This window comes from Stegodyphus dumicola, chromosome 5 (genome assembly GCF_044657685.1).
Source record: "Stegodyphus dumicola isolate Sdum_Otavi_A_Nest chromosome 5, ASM4465768v1".
Lineage (NCBI taxonomy): Eukaryota > Metazoa > Arthropoda > Arachnida > Araneae > Eresidae > Stegodyphus > Stegodyphus dumicola.
Window position 1 is genome coordinate 33,696,142 of NC_140772.1, and position 17,710 is coordinate 33,713,851.

At 36.2% G+C, this 17,710-nt stretch overlaps 1 protein-coding gene across 1 annotated transcript in view; it reads left to right on the forward strand.

The window, feature by feature from the left end:
• Window positions 1-17,710, forward strand: part of LOC118186668 (phospholipase D1-like) — a 96,473-nt gene that overhangs the window by 72,391 nt on the left and 6,372 nt on the right. Inside the window, exons 21-22 of the mRNA XM_085817797.1 lie at window positions 2,716-2,879; window positions 15,954-16,021. Of these exons, the coding sequence (XP_085673923.1) occupies window positions 2,716-2,879; window positions 15,954-16,021 (232 nt within the window). The remainder of the gene's footprint in view (window positions 1-2,715; window positions 2,880-15,953; window positions 16,022-17,710) is intronic.

A 17,710-nucleotide genomic window follows, 5' to 3' on the forward strand; every position in this document is an offset into this window, starting at 1 on the left:
TATTTGCACTTATCTTTGGTTTATGCTGTTTGACATAATGGAAGTTTGTTATAATCTTTTCCTTCAATCAAAAGTTATCCAAACTTAATAATTTCTTTATAAATTACCTGCAGAAGTTTCAAACAATGTACACAGTAACCAGCTGTGTATATTAAAACTTACAGTTCATTCATTAATACATTTAAATTCACATCTGCATATCATCAAATACAATAAGATCACATATCACTAAATTTGTAACACATGCTGATTCATCAAAAATGCACTTAATTGGCACATTTTCCAACATACATTATTGTATTGTTACGTTATTTTCTTCCTTCACGTTCGTACGGGGTTCGTAGATTTGGAGTGAATAACGACGACACTCGCTAGACGAGGCACACACAACAAATGACTGCAGACCAGCAGGGTTTATATAGCTTTCGACTTGCGTTTGAGAACATTGTGGGCTAAACTGGTAAGAATTCGTTCCAGAAAGTTCTCCATCCGTCCATGGCATACCGCCAATTTTGTCGCCAAATGGGCGATTTCTCGCCAAATGTGGCAACCATGCCTTCCTTTGCTATTTTATGGCAACCCTAAACCTGCTTTGCGGGAAGCCATGCGCCTATACATTTCGTAACAATATGTTAAACTAAGTGCAAATGTAGTGCTAATGGACTTTTAGTTTCGTCTTTTAATATCGGTCGTTTTCCTGGAATTCTCAAAATCATCTCATGTTTATCCGTGAAGACATCTCGTACAATCATGTTTTCGCCGTAAAAATGCTTTTCGCAAACAACATCTCTTTTAGATGAAACGAAATACGCTCGAATAATCATTCAGCAGCACAAATGCTTTTCGAATCATCCTTGGAAATTTGTATAAATTCACGTAACTCTGTATTGCAACATAGAGTTAGACTTTGGTACACAACAGTGACAAGATACCAAAATAAGGTCTTGCTACGGATGGTTAGTAGCAAGACCGAGCTTCGAAAAATGATGGCTGGAAAAGATGACTCATTCCTGAGCTGATGAGTGTCACGACCTTTGTCCTTCACGAAGGCAACGGACGAGTTCACAGCCTCAGATTATGAAAGTCATATGCTCATCAGTCAAATTCTTAGAATGAAATGGAACTTACTTGACTATGCAACTCATATAGACTCGGTATCATTCTGCAGAGTGGACTCCCATTTTGTTGTTTGCCAATTTGGTGTCCTTTCAAATTGTTTATGCAGTGAATCCTTTCGCGAAGAACACATTCCTAATACGCCATCTCTGAAAATGACTAGTAGTTTTGAAAAATAAATAAGCTTCGATATTGAACATTCCTTCTCCAATAAGATTATCAGCTATGTAAAAGACGAAGATCATCTGAACCGTGAGCCGTCATTTCTTGAGACGGTTCACTGTATTTTTAATTATTATCCCCCCATTCACTAATGAGGTTCTGAAACAGAGGAAATGATAAACATGATGAAACCAATTAGATAGCTCATGTGTGTGCTTATTCATACGCAAATCAAGTAGTTAATGAAATGGATAAGAAATTGAAAATGCAACTCATCAGTTAAAGCATTTTGAAATCAATAAAGTATTTTAAGTTTTAAAACTTCAATAATTAAATGATCCAGATTAAAATGTAAAATTTATTTTAGTTAACACGCTGTTTTTAATGCTGAATCTTTCGTATACTTTCAATGCTTCGTCTGGTCCACCAGATTATATTAAATGAAAACTGAGTTTTAAATATGAGCTAGAATCTAAATTTATGAGAGTGGATTGGCAACCTCAGCCTGCCACAGTGAACCTCCTTTGTTACTTTCTAACTAACTTACCAAGCCTCACGGATTGGAGGAAACGGCGTTCGCCAAAGTCCTCATCTTCTTTCTTCTTGCTTAAAAGCAAGATTGCTAAAGATTCTATCTCTAACACCATTATTACCAGCTGATGAATGAGTCTCTGATTGAAATTAAGTTAGTAGCTATAGTGGAATAGCATAGCCAGGCTTGTTAGGTTTTAAGTTAAGTTGTAAATACTTTGAATCACGGTGTCATTACAGTGGCAAATAAATTTGTAATCGTTTAAATTCTATAATATGGAAGATGGATTGGGAACGTCAGCCCGCCACGGTGAAACTTCTTTTGTTACTTTCTGTCTTTAACAGCATTACCAGCTGACGAATGAGTCTCTAACTGAAAATTAAGTTAGTAATTGTAGTGGAATTGCAAGGCGAGGTTTTTAGGCCTTTAAGTTAGCTTGTAAATACTTTGAATCAACGTGTTAATCCATTTGCAAATGAATTTTTAATCATTTGAATTCTATAACTTCAAGTTTAAATTTAACTAAATCTTTTATTTCTAGTTCAGTGTTGTACTTAATTAGTGTTGACAAGTAACGACAGAACGATAAATTAACTGGCAGTATAAGAAAGTTAGACTAACTAAAGTTAGTGTTTAGTATAAATTAAATTGAGTTTAACATTATAAAATATTACTTAATAAACATCATTAATAATCTTGACTATAATTACTACTGTACAGCAAATGAAATTTTATTTCTAAGCTTTTATTCGTATTTTGGTTTTATAGATGACACATATTTTAATTTATTGTGATTCATCTCTTGAACAGAGCGTTTTCTCATCATTTTGTAACCTTCATTCTGTCTTATCTTCATTCTGTCTTATCTCTTATTTTCTAAAACGTGCCATCTGTTTATGTTTAAGAAACCGCAATCTGTTCAGAGTATATGTTCTACTTCCCCTTTTGCCGGCTTTCGAAGGAGAACTAGGTAAAGGGTCGGGCACCCTTATTCAAGTCATTACACACTGGAATTACAAGTCTATCTGCAGAGGGCCAAATTCTCTGTACCAAAGACTTTCTTGCCATAGTAAGTAAAATATGAATGGTCAGAATACACAGCACTGTACTGAACATACTGTTGCAAATACTCAACTTTCGCATTTATTTCTTTATAATGTTTATGTAGTTTTGTAATATTATATATAGTTTTGATTTATTTATTTACTTTATTAATACATTTTGTGCATTAATTTTATATTTGTTTAATGTGTGTTGAAAGTTATTACAGGTATTACCTTTCAATAAATCTCGAATGGTGACTTTCTTTACTAATTTTAATAAAATTTTAGGCTAATTGGAATACATAAAGGTAGATTTTAATAAAATATCTATGTAAAGAATGATAAGCAACTTTAATCTGCCTTAAAAGCATTTGTAATTTCTCTTCATTCCTCTCTCTCTCTTTTTTATTTTAATTCTTTTTTAGATCATTCACTGGTGGTTAAAACTAAGGTATTTTCGATCTTCTTTTCAATCTGAATGTATTATTTTGGCCGCTACTTCTAGAAAAATTCAAATCTGCACAAACGATTACATAGTAATTGTTTGTATTTTGAACCTCCTTTAAGAATTTTAATGAACTGCCTAAACTTCAGATGATGTCTTAAAATAAGCTTGTTGAGGTTTTGATTCCACCATTCTACAATATTTTTTATTCTATGCTTCTCCTATAACAATTTCGCAATTCCACCGGAATAATTTTGTTATCCAGCTGCAGACAGAACAAATTTACAACGAATTCTCTTAATTTATGTTCCTTTGGGCAATATTCTATCATTAGTCATCCTTCATCGACGAGTTATTGAAGTACTTGGGGGCTGCGGACTACGGTAAAGCAACCGATGGTTCTATACTTAAGGGGGGAAACAAGTGTTTTCATAAGATTTTTTAATGGAACTATCTCGTATTCACATTATAAACAGGAAAATTTATGAAAACTCCATTGCAAACCGCGTGTTCGTCCAGATTTTAACCCCCGTCGAATTACCAATAGTCAGCCTTTTACTACTCAAACCCACTAGCAGCTAAAGTCACTTTAACTGGTAGTTAGAACTGGGCTCGATTTCGGCGAACGAGTTGGCTGCAAAGGAGTTTTTTTTTTTTTTTTTTTTGACTATCGTACATGTAAGACGTACATCTGCTCGCTCCTGATTTTGTGATATTAGAACTCTTCTTTTATTATACCTGATCAGAGTGCATGCCGCTGTAACAGTAGGTCGTCATTGCAATAGACTCTGGTTGCTTTCTGCGCTGCTTCATTTTCTGCCATCCGCTCCACCATGGATCGAATGATTGATTTTATTGCCTCTGAGATTACCAACTTAGAATGCATCAAAAAAGCTGATGGATCTCTCTCATCTAAGGACGCACGAGACCTTAAATTCCTTCGACGCCTCAAACTTTTCATTGACAGAGAACAGAACGCTGATCGTTCTTCTACTTCTCTTCCCAAACCAAACATCCCTGCTCCTAAGGTTAATGACAGTGATTCTTCAATAACTGGAATCAACAAAACTAATGTCAGACGAGCCAGCAGCCCTGCGCGCTCACATGAAGAGCAGTCGAAAAAATATAAAGCACTGAATGAAGACAGCTCCGACACGGACTCAGGTCCTAAAGGAGATTTTACTAGAAGATTAAGAAAACCCTCTCGAAAGCCTACTCTGACGGATTCCTCTGTTTTGTCAGAAGTTTCGACAGCTGAGCCGACCACGGAAATAACTTATGATAATATGGATACAGCCCCAGACGTGGATAATATGGATACAGCCCACGCTAATGTGGCGCCATCTAGTGAGATCCCCGAAAAGCCGGCTGCGAGTACGTCTCAGACGGAAAGCATGGTGCGGCCTATCGGTGCTGCAGATGAGGTCACGTGCCCGGCTGGGCTAATAGGTGATGCTCATGATCATGAAACTGGTACCAATTCTGCCAAAAATAATGAGCAGGATGTGGATAAATTCATACATCCAAATAAAGTAAGCAATAAAGCTCCCCCGATTATTATACAGGATGGTAAATACTCCTGGTCAAAATATAAGGAAATGTTTAAAGATGCAGGAATTAAGCTAAAATCAGGTATAATGAAAGCTCAAGACCACTATGAGCTAAAAGTTGACAGTATAGAAACTCATAAGAGTTTAACTGCATTACTTAATGCCAAAGGAGTGAAATATCACTCATTTATTTTACCCGAAAACAAGAAGGTTAAAGTTGTTATACGCAGCTTACCGATCGACACGCCAACCTCAGAGATATCTGATGAACTGATAGATAGAGGTTTCCCAGTTGAACGAGTCTCGCAATTAGTAAGACGCAGAAATGGAGAAAAATTTAATCTGCCCCTGTTTCTAGTTATTTTGAAGAGGAATGAAAAAGCGAGAGAGTACATAATATAACTAAATTATGTTTGCTGAATGTTAAAGTAGAAGCTTACAAAGGAAGGAAAGGGCCGGTACAATACTTTCGGTGTCAAGCATTTCATCATGCCCAGGCAGGATGTATGCATGACCCGAAATGCATGAAATGCGCTGGCGATCATTATTCAAAAGACTGCCCCAAGCCAAGAGAAGATAAACCTAAGTGTATAAATTGCCAATTAGATCATACAAGCAACTACAGGGGTTGCCCGAATTTTCCCAAAATAAATACTCAAAATCCGCCTTTGAAGAATTTCAGTGATAGAGTAATTATCAATAAATCTTATGCCGCCGCTGTTGGCGGGCAAACAATGAATACTCTAGATGAAGCTAGAAGTATTTTTGAAGGGCTTAAAAACCTTGTTGAGGCTATTAAGGCTTCCGGCATTCTACAAGTAAATTTAGCTCCTAGCGCAAATGCTAGTAGTTTCAACGCGGTCAATAATGAACCCAATCATGGATAGGAAAGATAATAATTTTAGGCCAATCAAGATGTTAGTGTGGAATGCTAACAACATGAGAGGAAAGAAAGATGAGTTGGAGGACTTTATGTATGAGAACGACATTGATATTTGCCTGATCTCCGAGACGCACATCACCCCAGGAGACAGAGTTAGCATCAAAAATTATAGAACCTACCGATGTGATAGGTTACATCACAGAGGAGGTGGAGCACTCATCTACGTTCATTGTAAATATTCATCTTGTTTAATTTCGACTGAAAGAGACAAGGGCTATGAAATTGTGATTGCCTCTATTAGCTTGCCTAAGATTAGAGATACCTTATTTGCGGCAATCTACAACCCCCCTACTAATAGGCTAACTGAGGAAATGTTACAAAATATTATTCCGGATTCCTCAATAATGATTGTTGGTGGCGACCTCAATAATAAGCATAAAGATTGGGGCTGCCGCAGCACCAATCACAATGGTAAAGTACTGAGAGAGTATATTAGTAACCACCCAGTTGGTATATTTGCGCCTGACGTGCCGACATTCAGGCCCAGCAACATCAGGTACACTCCTGATATTCTAGATATCATCTTGACTAATACAGGAATTAATATGGTGCTGGAGGTTGGAGACGACTTAAGCTCTGATCATACTCCTGTGATTGCTACACTAGGGGTCACCAGTATTAATTATACGAATGTTAAGACCCATACCGACTGGAGAATGTACCACAATGTTGTGAAAGTGAGGCTCCCTAAATTAGGTGATATGAAAAGCCCTTCTGATATTGACAAGGAGATTGATAAGTTTACTACATGTCTTAATGACTCTTACTATGAGGCCACCAAGGTTACTCAAAGGTCTTGTAAAATCGCTAAGATTCCAAGGTACGTCAAATCTCTCATAGCCGAAAGAAACAGGCTGCGAAGGAGGTATAATATCACCTGGGACCCAATTATTAAAACGGAGTTAAATAGGATCAGTAAGCATATTAAGCTTGAAATGCATAAATTAAAGTGTGAGGCTTGGAATGTTAAAATGGAGGAGTTAAACTTAGACAGTGATGCCTTCTGGCAGTTTACAAAAATGTTAAAGAGGACGCATCAGTGTGATAGGCCAATTATTGCCAACGGCGTGACTGCTTATTCAGATACTGACAAATGTCAGATTTTCGCTTCACATCTTGAAAAGCAGTTTTCTCCCAATCAGACACCTCGTAATATTCACTTTGAGACCCAAGTCAGAATGAAAGTAGAAGAATGGCTAGGTGCTCCCACGGCTCTAAATGCCGATGGTTTAACTAATCCAAGAGAAGTTACGGATATTATCTCCAAATTGAACCCCAAGAAAGCCCCAGGTATTGATGGAGTTACAAATTTAATGATCAGGAACCTCCCGCGCGGTGGAATCACAAGACTTTCCAGCATTTTTAATATATGCATTACGTTATGCTACTTCCCGGACTGCTGGAAGTACGCAAAAGTTTTCCTACTACCGAAGCCTGCAAAAGACATCACTAAGGCGGAGAATCACAGGCCCATAAGCTTGCTCTCTAATATAGGCAAGATCTTTGAACGAATAATTTTAAGGAAATTCCAGCCTTATTTACAAGTACTTCCGGAAGATCAGTACGGATTTAGGAGCGAGCTTTGCACATCTAAACAACTGATTAGGCTTGTGGAATTTATCGGCTCTGCTCTGCATCATAAGAGTTGTACTGCAGTGCTCATGCTGGACGTGGCCAAAGCATTTGACCGTGTCTGGCATGAGGGCTTAATATATAAATTGATAATGATGAATTTGCCTAGAGAACTGATCTTACTCACCAGATCTTATATTGCAAATCGTTACTTTACTGTTAGCTGCAAGCAAAGTCATTCTGGATACAAAACTATCGCTGCAGGCGTCCCCCAGGGGTCCTGTCTTGGCCCAGTACTCTATCTTTTCTATGCGGCTGATTTCCCGCGGGATAAACTCAACAGAAATATGTTATGGTAAAATCGTCATGGCACCAATATGTTATAGAGAAAAATCATGGTACCAATAAGGTTTCCTACTCTGTTGACATAACACTTAAAATTTTTTAACAGTAATATACTAATATCAATAAGCCCTGTACATTTGCGTTGTGTTTTCGGATTAACCCTGAAATCAATTTGAGAATGAGACGGGTGAAAATCATTGAGCACACACACAAAACGAAATAAATAAACATTGACTGATCTAGAAAAGTGAGCCTATTTATTAAAATTTTTAAGAGTTACTTAGTCCAGTAATTTGTAAGCAATTAATATTCAATCAGTATTGTTAACATATTGATTATTACACAGTGCAGAATTAACTTAGTAAGCAAATCATATTCAAGCTGAACTGTAAAGTATTGCTTTCTACAAAATGCATACCTCTACAGAGTAATATTACTTCTATCTTAGACTCAATAATATCAAACTATTATGGCTAGTACATTCAGATAAATATGATCAGATAAAACTTTGGATAAATTAACAATACCCTCCCCGGGGAGGAAAAAAAAGAATAATTAACAAGTTATACATTCCATAAAAAACATTTCACACAGAGTAATCAATACCAATGTAATTCAGGTTATTGCACATAGTAACTTTCTATTTTCAAAAGAATGATTTAACCGGGTAATATGTTAATTAAATCAGGCTATTACATCCTACAAGCAATTTAAGTCAGAATAATCAATACCAATGTAATTCAGGTTATTGCACATAGTAACTTTCTATTTCCAAAAGAATGATTTAACCGGGTAATATGTTAATTAAAATCAGCTATTACATCCTACAAGCAATTTAATCCCTAAGAGGAGCAAAGAAGCTCAACTAATGACACCTTTACCAATCAATCTTCACCAAGAAAGAAATTCACAAGTTCAATTAAATAATTTAATGAAGAATAAATTTCCTTAACCAATCTGACTAATTTACATTCACAGTTTCAATTAACTAATTTAAATAATGATATATTTCCTTGGCCAATCTAATAATTTACTTTATGGACAACAAAATGATTTCATTAGAATTAGGTTAGTTTACTCAACTACAAAATTTTTAATTCAACTAATTAAGTTATTTCAATCACTATTAACTATTTTAGTTGTTAGAATTACTTATTAGAAATGTCTAGTAAACTTTACTATAAGAATTGCCTATTATAAATTTTTTCCTTTTTTTTTTTTTTTTTTAAATTACCGACCAACAAATAAAAGAAAACAAATAAAAGGAACTTATCTTATGAAATACAAGCTGCAGATGAACAGGAGGAGGAGAAATGCCCTCATATTTAAAAATTATCAAGATGCCAAGGAGGACGGCTGCTGAGCGTAGTAGAAAATGAGAAGAGTTCGTGGGTGGATAGTTTTCAAAAAAGTCCGGCAATTTCCATTGATTTAAGAAGCACTACGAAGGTTCTCTTTGATGTCCAATCCAATATTGAAGTTAGCATTTTTGTCGTGGGACACCGGAGCTAGCGATGCAGAAGACTCTTGATGGCGGCAATTAATTCTTAAAGATTAGGAAGGTCGAATCAGATGGAAACTATTCATGGAGGAGAGACTGAAATTTCTTCTTAACGGCACTAGAACTAGGCATCACTAGCGATGCAGAAGACTCTTGATGGCGGCAATTAATTCTTAAAGATTAGGAAGGTCGAAGCAGATGGAAACTATTCATGGAGGAGAGACTGAAATTTCTTCTTAACGGCACTAGAACTAGGCATCACTAGCGATGCAGAAGACTCTTGATGGCGGCAATTAATTCTTAAAGATTTGGATTATCGATGTAGATGATACTCTATTCATGGAGGAGAGACTGAAATTTCTTCTTAACGGCACTAGAACTAGGCATCACTCTTCTTTGCATTTTCCTATTTTAATTATCTTTGAGTAACTTACATATTAAGGCACGGCAATGAGGAGCCTATAATTTAGTCGAGGTCATAATTCGTGCAACTAAGTCCCTCGTTCAAAACTCCAGGGCAAGAGGCCCGTAGATCCAAAGGCGGAAAAATGCATTTTCCGAGATGAAATTCTGCTGCCAACGAGACAGCGTCAGATGGTAAGTAGAAAGTGCAAAAAAGTGTAAAAAGTGAGCTCGTCCCCTAAAACAACCCGTTAAAAGGGAGAGCGCCGGACTGCCAAGTTGGCGCAACCCATTTTTCGCCGAAAGTTGAAATAGTTGCAACCACAGCATACCCTCATGTTATCAAACTCGCCAAAACCACTATTTTGAAACCTCAACGGAAAATCTATGTCGCCAAACCCTCGCAAATTACCACCACCTGCGACCGGGGGAGATTAGGAATTTCAACAACCCTGCAAGGGTCCCAACGAAAGAACGCTGAAAACTCGCAAAAAGTAACTTTTCAACCGGAAAGAAGGCATTTCATCCCCCTTTAACTAAATCACAAGCGAAACGAAGAAAATCTACTAATTAAAGCACATAACTGAAATGCAATTAAAGTTAGAAAAATGAAAGTTATGCCAAATTAAAGAGCTAATTTTTCTGCAACTAATGATATTAAATACTAAGAAATCAAATTAATTTTTGACATGAAAAACTGAGTTTATTACGTAGAAACAAAAATACTTATCCATTGTTTGCGTGTACAAGATTGAAGACGCAGTTCGCGTAAACTCGGAAAGCCAAAATATATTACACTAGAATTAATAGGCCCAAAAAGAATATAACCAACTTGTGTAGCTCAAATTTTGAATAATTACAACTTAAAATTTTGATTTTTACGAATCACTTAATTAAATTAAATTCGCTACACAACAAATACATTGCTGGCCTGCTATGCGGATGACACCGCTGTAGCGGTCAGATCTATTCAGCCTAACAGGGCAATTTCTGTTATGCAGGATATAATTATGGACATTGAGGAGTGGTGCTCCAGGTGGAAGATTTCCATCAATGCGACTAAATCACAGCTACTTCTTGTTAGAAGGAAGAAAATACTGGTCTCAGTTCAGCCACTTTACCTATTCGGCCAACGTGTCCCGATGGTAAACAAGGCCAAGTATTTAGGTGTTTACTTGAATCGAAGACTCACGTGGAGTACGCATGTCAATTACATTGCAAACAAGACCAGAGGAATTGCTCAACAATTACAAGTACTGCTAGGGCGCAGCTCGCAGTTAGATCTGAGAAGGAAAAGACAGATTTATATTTCCATTTTAAGACCAATTATGTTTTATGCGTCCCCTGTCTGGGCGACTGCTACGAGCTCAGATATCAACAAATTGCAGGTGACTCAAAACACAATCTTACGCACCATGACAGGAGCGCATTTTTACATCCGTAACAAACTCCTGCACGATGATTTACAAGTTGAATATATTGACAAATATCTTCAAAAACTTAACAGCAAGTTCTTTGACAAAGGCTTGAATTGCAGTAAAGGAAACTTTAATGCTGTACTGAACTATGTCTGCATTCCTGAGGACTACAATATCAGGCCTTTCACGGCTCACAGAATGAGGGATCACAATTTTGTCACTTAGCCCACTCGTTTTTAAATATGTAAATAACACATTTTTATGCGTACATTACTTCACTTTCATTTGTTTATTACATGTTCAACACTGTATCCTATGCACATTTCATGTATTTTCATTTCTTTTGCATCTTCATAGCTCCATACACGTGATTATTACTCTTGTCTCAGGGGTAAGAGTTAAGTTACTTTGATGATTGGACTTTGTCACTATGGCCGATGGGCCCTCTTTTCCTTACCCGCTCCGATTTCCTGGCTGGGAACTAGCTGATAGTTGACATTCTGATTGTCCTTAGGGGATTAGATCAATATAGCTTATTAAAGCCCAACTGGGCTAATATAAGCATAAGCAATTAGCATTTAAGCAAGCATCCAAGGAGATAGGCAATGAGAGGTGACAAGAGAGGACCACAACACATCACAGGTCTGAGATACACAAAATAAACAAACTCACGGATGAAAATAAGTACAGGTACAAATAAATTAATCACAAGTTACCGTAAAATAAATAAAGTTATACTATGTTAAAAATAAATAAAGTTACACTATGTTATACTATGTCAAAAATAAATAAAGTTATACTATGTTATACTATGTTAAAAATAAATAAAGTTATATAGCCTTATGTTATACTATGTGGCATACGAAAAGTTAAATAGACTGGTTATCATAAATTACGGAAAAATCACAAAAATAGCGATAACTCCCTCAAAAATAAGCCAAACCGTGTAAAGTTTGAATATGTTGTTAAGTAAGAGTAGCTGAGTAAAACTCCAATATGCAAATTAGTGGCGCAATAGGTTATCTGCGAGGAGCATAAAAGTCCATATTTGAGAGCAAGCCCACATATTTCACTGTGATAGTGACATCAGAAATCTGAGATAGCCAATTCGTAACAATGATCTCCAGGCATCATTTGCCTGCAGAACTACGACAGAAAGCCATTGGGAGACTAGAGGCAGGACAAAGTCAAACAGAAGTGGCCAGATGGCTAAATGTGAGTCCTTCTGTGGTTCATAGACTTTAAAGGCAATTTCAAATCACAGATTCGGCACCTAGGAGGTTCAGCCAAGGACGGCCAACTGCTACGACGAGCGCCGATGACCGATATTTGATATTATGTGCACTCAGGAATAGAACCGCTACTCCGACTCTTCTTAGATCCTTCCTTGCTGCAGCCACCGGAAGATTGGTGTCAACGTCAACTGTGCGTAGAAGGCTTCACGAAGGTGGTCTGTATGCGAGGCGAACAACCATTTGCATGCCGCTCAAGTCACGCCATAGGAGGGACCGTTTGCAGTGGGCACGACAACATGTCCACTGGACGCCTGAGCAATGGAGGGCTGTTCTCTTTACGGATGAGTCCAGGTTTAGTCTAGAACGCAATAGTAGGCGTTATTTGATATGGAGAGTACCTGGTACCCGTTATCATCCGTCAAACATCCGTGAAAGAGATGCATACGGAAGAGGTAGTGTCTGTGTTTGGGGTGGCATCTCTTTGGGTGGATGCACAGACCTCCATGTTTTTCCAAGGGGAACCGTGAATGCTCATGTTTATAGAGATGACATCCTTGATGCTTATGTGCGCACATATGTCCGGGCAATAGGTGATGCTTTCCTGTTACAGGACGGCAATGCAAGACCACACAGGGCTTGCATCGTATATGATTATCTTCAACAGGAAATAATTATGCGCATGGAAAGGCCAGCTCGATCCCCGGACTTGAAACCTATCGAGCATGTTTAGAATGCTTTAGGGAGACGTCTAGCTGCTCTCAATCCGCCCCCTCAGACCCTTGTCGCGCTTTCAACTGCTTTGCAAGAGCAATGGCTCTCGCTTCCTATGGAACTGATAGACCGCATAATTGAAAGCATCACATGTCGCTGAATGTGCTGCATTGCTTCTAGAGGCGATTATATTCCATATTGAAGGTACTTTTACTATAGCAAACTGACATCTTCGATTTGTTCCTTTTATACATGTGCTAATTTCTATACTACCATAATTGTCTGGTAATTTCTTTTTATGTTATTTGATACCTTACTATGTGTTGTATATTGTGGGCAAGTTTCATAAAATTCTATATGTAATTTTTGCAGTAATCGTGATTTTTGTGATTTTCCCTTAAATTATGATAACCAGTAAAAAAATTAAAACATCCAATGACCACTTTTCATCAAACGAAATACATAACTGAAGGATTTAATTATAACTTTGATACTCGGATCTCTTTGTATTTGTTGCGAAGAAAATTTGCATTATTATATTTACACAAAAACTCTAACAAGCTGAATGTTTATTTTATTTTTAGAAAATATTTGAATCTCGAACTGCAATTTCTGTACAGGTCTATTCATTCCGTTTTGTACTATTCTATCCAAAGCAAAAAATCGCTATCTCATGTTGAAAGAAAATCTTCTTTAGTGCAAAAAATTAGTACAAAAACCTCTACATCTTCTTGCATTTTTCTGTCTACTCCCATTAAAATCAGTCGATAGTTATAACGAGAAGGTTGGTTGGTTTGGTTTATTTGATTATGGCAAAGCAGTCGAGGGCTATCTGTCTAAGGGCAGAAATGCGTTCATGGAGAATGTTCTAAGAGAAACTGGCACACATGGGGAAAACCACGAAAACGCCAATGCAGGTAACCCGTTCGCGGAGTTCGAAACTTGGGCGGAAATACCAGTATTCAAAGACTTTACCGCTCGGCCGCTCGTGGGCCGATATATTCTGAGAAGGGAGGGAGAAGGAAATTTGAAAACTAAAAGAAAATACCTTGTTTTATCTTTGATGAAAGGATATCACGGAAATGTTTTAAACTTTTAAAGCAAAGGAATTTATTCTCTTGAAATAAAAGAAATGTGATGTTTCTTACTTGTACGTTTCTTTTTACTGTGCAAAGAACTATTTTGTTACTTTTATAAAGATATAAAACTATAGTTGGGTCTGTTAGACAATCTAGTTGCGGCTATTGAATGCTCCTGCATTGTATCGTGAGTATTCCTGAATTTCCATCATACCTTGAATATTCCTGAATTCTTCAACAGGTGTAAAATTTAGCCACCCCTGGTACATAAACTTTTAAATATAGTCATATAAAGTTAAAAAATTCAAACAAAGTACTACAAATAAACACAAAAATTGAAACATAAATTCAAAATGAAATCCTAAATAAAAAATTACCATATTTCATATTAATATTACAGTAGAAGTCCGATAATCCGGCACGTTCGGGACCGGCTCGGTGCCGGACTACCGAAAATTCCGGTCTATCGGGAGGTAATTATAAGAACAATTAGGTTAATAATTAAACTAAAAATACAGTATGCAAATCTGTTCAGGTGTTAAATCATTATCAGCCACGATTTTCTCAAACTCGTCTTTGTACTATTTTTCTGCGGAGTTTTGGTTTGCTGAAAGGGTTTCTCCAGTTACATCAAGTCTTCGAATTCCATGCCGAAACTTAAAGTTTCTGAGCCAACCATCAGAATAATTACATTCACTTTCAGCAACTCCTAAATCTTGGCCGAATTTCTTTGCCTTTTCAACAATCATTGGCCCTGTTACCGGCTTTCCTTCAGAACGTACTGCACTAAACCATTTGAACAATACACTATCTAGCTGTTCCAGTTTTGGTTTTTTTAATGTTTGTCTAGAAGCCAATTTTTCAGTTGTTACCGATTGAGAAGCAAACTTCATTAGTTCATCTTTTTGTTTTTTAATGTCATAAATAGTTGATGAGCCAATATTAAACTCATTCATTAAAACATTTCTATTCTCGCCTTTTTCTAGCCGTTTGATGATTTCTAGTTTCTGATTGAGAGTCAGTGTTACGTGTTTTCGTTTCTCTCCTTTTGAACTCGAAGGCTTAGGTTTTGAAAACATAGTCACTGTACAGTTAGAACGAAAATCACTTTTTTTATAAACAGTTTCAAAAGTTACGTTTACTGCGATGTGAAAGGACACAAAACAACAACGCACAAAAAAATGGCGAAGACGCTTCGTGATTGATTAACGGAGCTGCACTGCACCTGAATTTGTTGTGACAGCTGAGACTAGCCGGCCGCTAATTGTTTCCGAACAATACCGAGCGCTTCCGGATGATCTCGAACTACCCCGAAAACTTCCGAATAGCTCTCGAGCGGTTTTATTTGCTTTAAAGACACACTTTTGGAGAAAACCAAAATTTTTACAATTTTCCGGAGCGATGCCGGACTATCGGGCATTCCGGACTGTTGGATGCCGGACTAATGGACTTCTACTGTACTATATTTCACAGAGCAATAAGTATAATCGTAGTATACTTATTATATCATAAAATTTCATATAGTAATATGTATCATATAGTAATATATATAATATAGTATTACTATATTTCATATAGTAATATGTATAATATAGTATTACTATACTTCATATAGTAATAACTATAATTCATAAAGTAATATGTATAATATAATATTACTATAACTTCATATCGTAATCAATAGAATAATATGCCTCTCACTTAAAAACTAGTCTTATTTAAGTGGCTAAAAAAGAAAGCCGTATTGACAATTTTTCATTTTCTTGCATATGGCTCTTTCTCTTGCAAAAGGGGATTAGTATAGAGTTTGGTAATAGTAACAGTATTATATGATAAGTTAGCAGTATATACATTTTGTTCTCTTCTCCAGGTCTTAAAGACGCTTTGACATTTTTTCAGTGAAAGATCCATCGGCATACATCACATTCTATGGACTAAGGACGTATGGATATCTGGGTAATAAAATAGTAAGTGTCATTTTTATGTATTTCAGCAAATTAAAATGCCACCATTCCGAATTATTAGATTTACTAATTTGTGTTATGTAATAACTCATATTTACATTATTAATTTTATGGTTTAAGTGCGAAGAAAGTGATATATAATAAATAAGGGTAACAGACAAAATGTTAAAAAAAACTCCCCTTTGGACGTAATTTAAAATCTGAAACCTTTCAGTTTTTTTTTTTTTTTTTTTTTTTTTTTTGAAATTATTTGTTTAGATATAGAAAGGGGCGGCAAATTCAGGAATCGCTCCAGGTGACTAAAGTTTTAGCTGTGCTACTGCAGTCGAAGATGCCAGTATCTTTATGCAAGTCAGCTAATTCTCCGAGACAGAAATTTTGATAAAAGTGCCACTGTAGGAAGGTGACCACTTCTTAGTTAAGATCAGTTTTGACTTGAGGAAAATAACCTTCATAAGGATGAGAGCATCTCTGTGCCGAGGAGCTACTGTGCAGAGGAGCAGGATTTTCTTTCACCTTATGTAGAGTTTTTTTTTTAACCGATGCTCCGCCAGAAAGGTGCCCGCAGAAAGGCCTTCCTTGGTCAAAGAATTTTCTCGTTCTAGGAAGAAAATTCTTATCTTCAAACAGATTATCTAATTTTACAATCTTTAAGTTATACATATTTTCGAATATTTATAATCTTTGCATTTCTTGTACCATACAGATGTCATAAATTTTAATTCTGTTCATATTAAAATTTTCCTGAGTACAGATGGTGTTCCTTTAACTGTTCGATTTCTTGGTGGTAATTAATTAACGAGTATAATTGTTCTTATTCTTGTGTGTATGGAAACATTTTTCTCGATTTGCCATCATCTGTCTAGGAATTACTACGCAATTTCGGGATATTACTCGACTCTTTTTTGCAAATAAGACATTAATCCATCCTGCAGATAAAATAAATACATTAAAACTGTGATTATTGATAAATACTAAACCATATTTTACGGCAACTGGCGAGGATCAAGATAAGGACTTTGGCAAAGAATGACGCCAAGTAAAAATGAGTGCAATGAAATCAACGTTAATTCACCCAGATTTTTATTTTAGCTAAAGCGCTTTGAGAGATTAAATGCTATCGTCGTCTTCCTTTGCAAATAAATAAAAGCTTCTCAGACAAGATTCTTATAAATACAAAAATATATCGATGAATTTACGAGAACTTAAAAATAGTTAATAATGAAGCCCTTTTCAATATAGAGAGAAGGAAAATTATGCAAAGAAAATTGTAAGGGACTAATTAGTTACTACCGAGCTCTTATGCTAGTAAGCAAATTAACGGCATGCTAGTAAGCAAATTAATTAAGCAAATAGTTAATTAGCTATTAATAAGTTCTCGAGAATTCGTTGAACTCTCTATTCCTTACATTCTATTTTCATTCAGCTGCAAATTAAGATGAGAATCTATGCCATTTTAACCTTGTTTTTTGTATTTTCACGTAATGACTATGTTTCATAATACAAATAAATCATGTAAATCCATTTTAACATCTATATCTTCGTATGAAAAAGACATCAGTTTTAATTAGACTGTAGTAAATTAAATAAAGATAATTTGTTTTCCTTCTTATTTCATTTATGTTAGTATGCGGACAGCCATGCTTCGAAAGATCAGCGATGGCTATTCGTAATAAATTGGTATGATGAAAA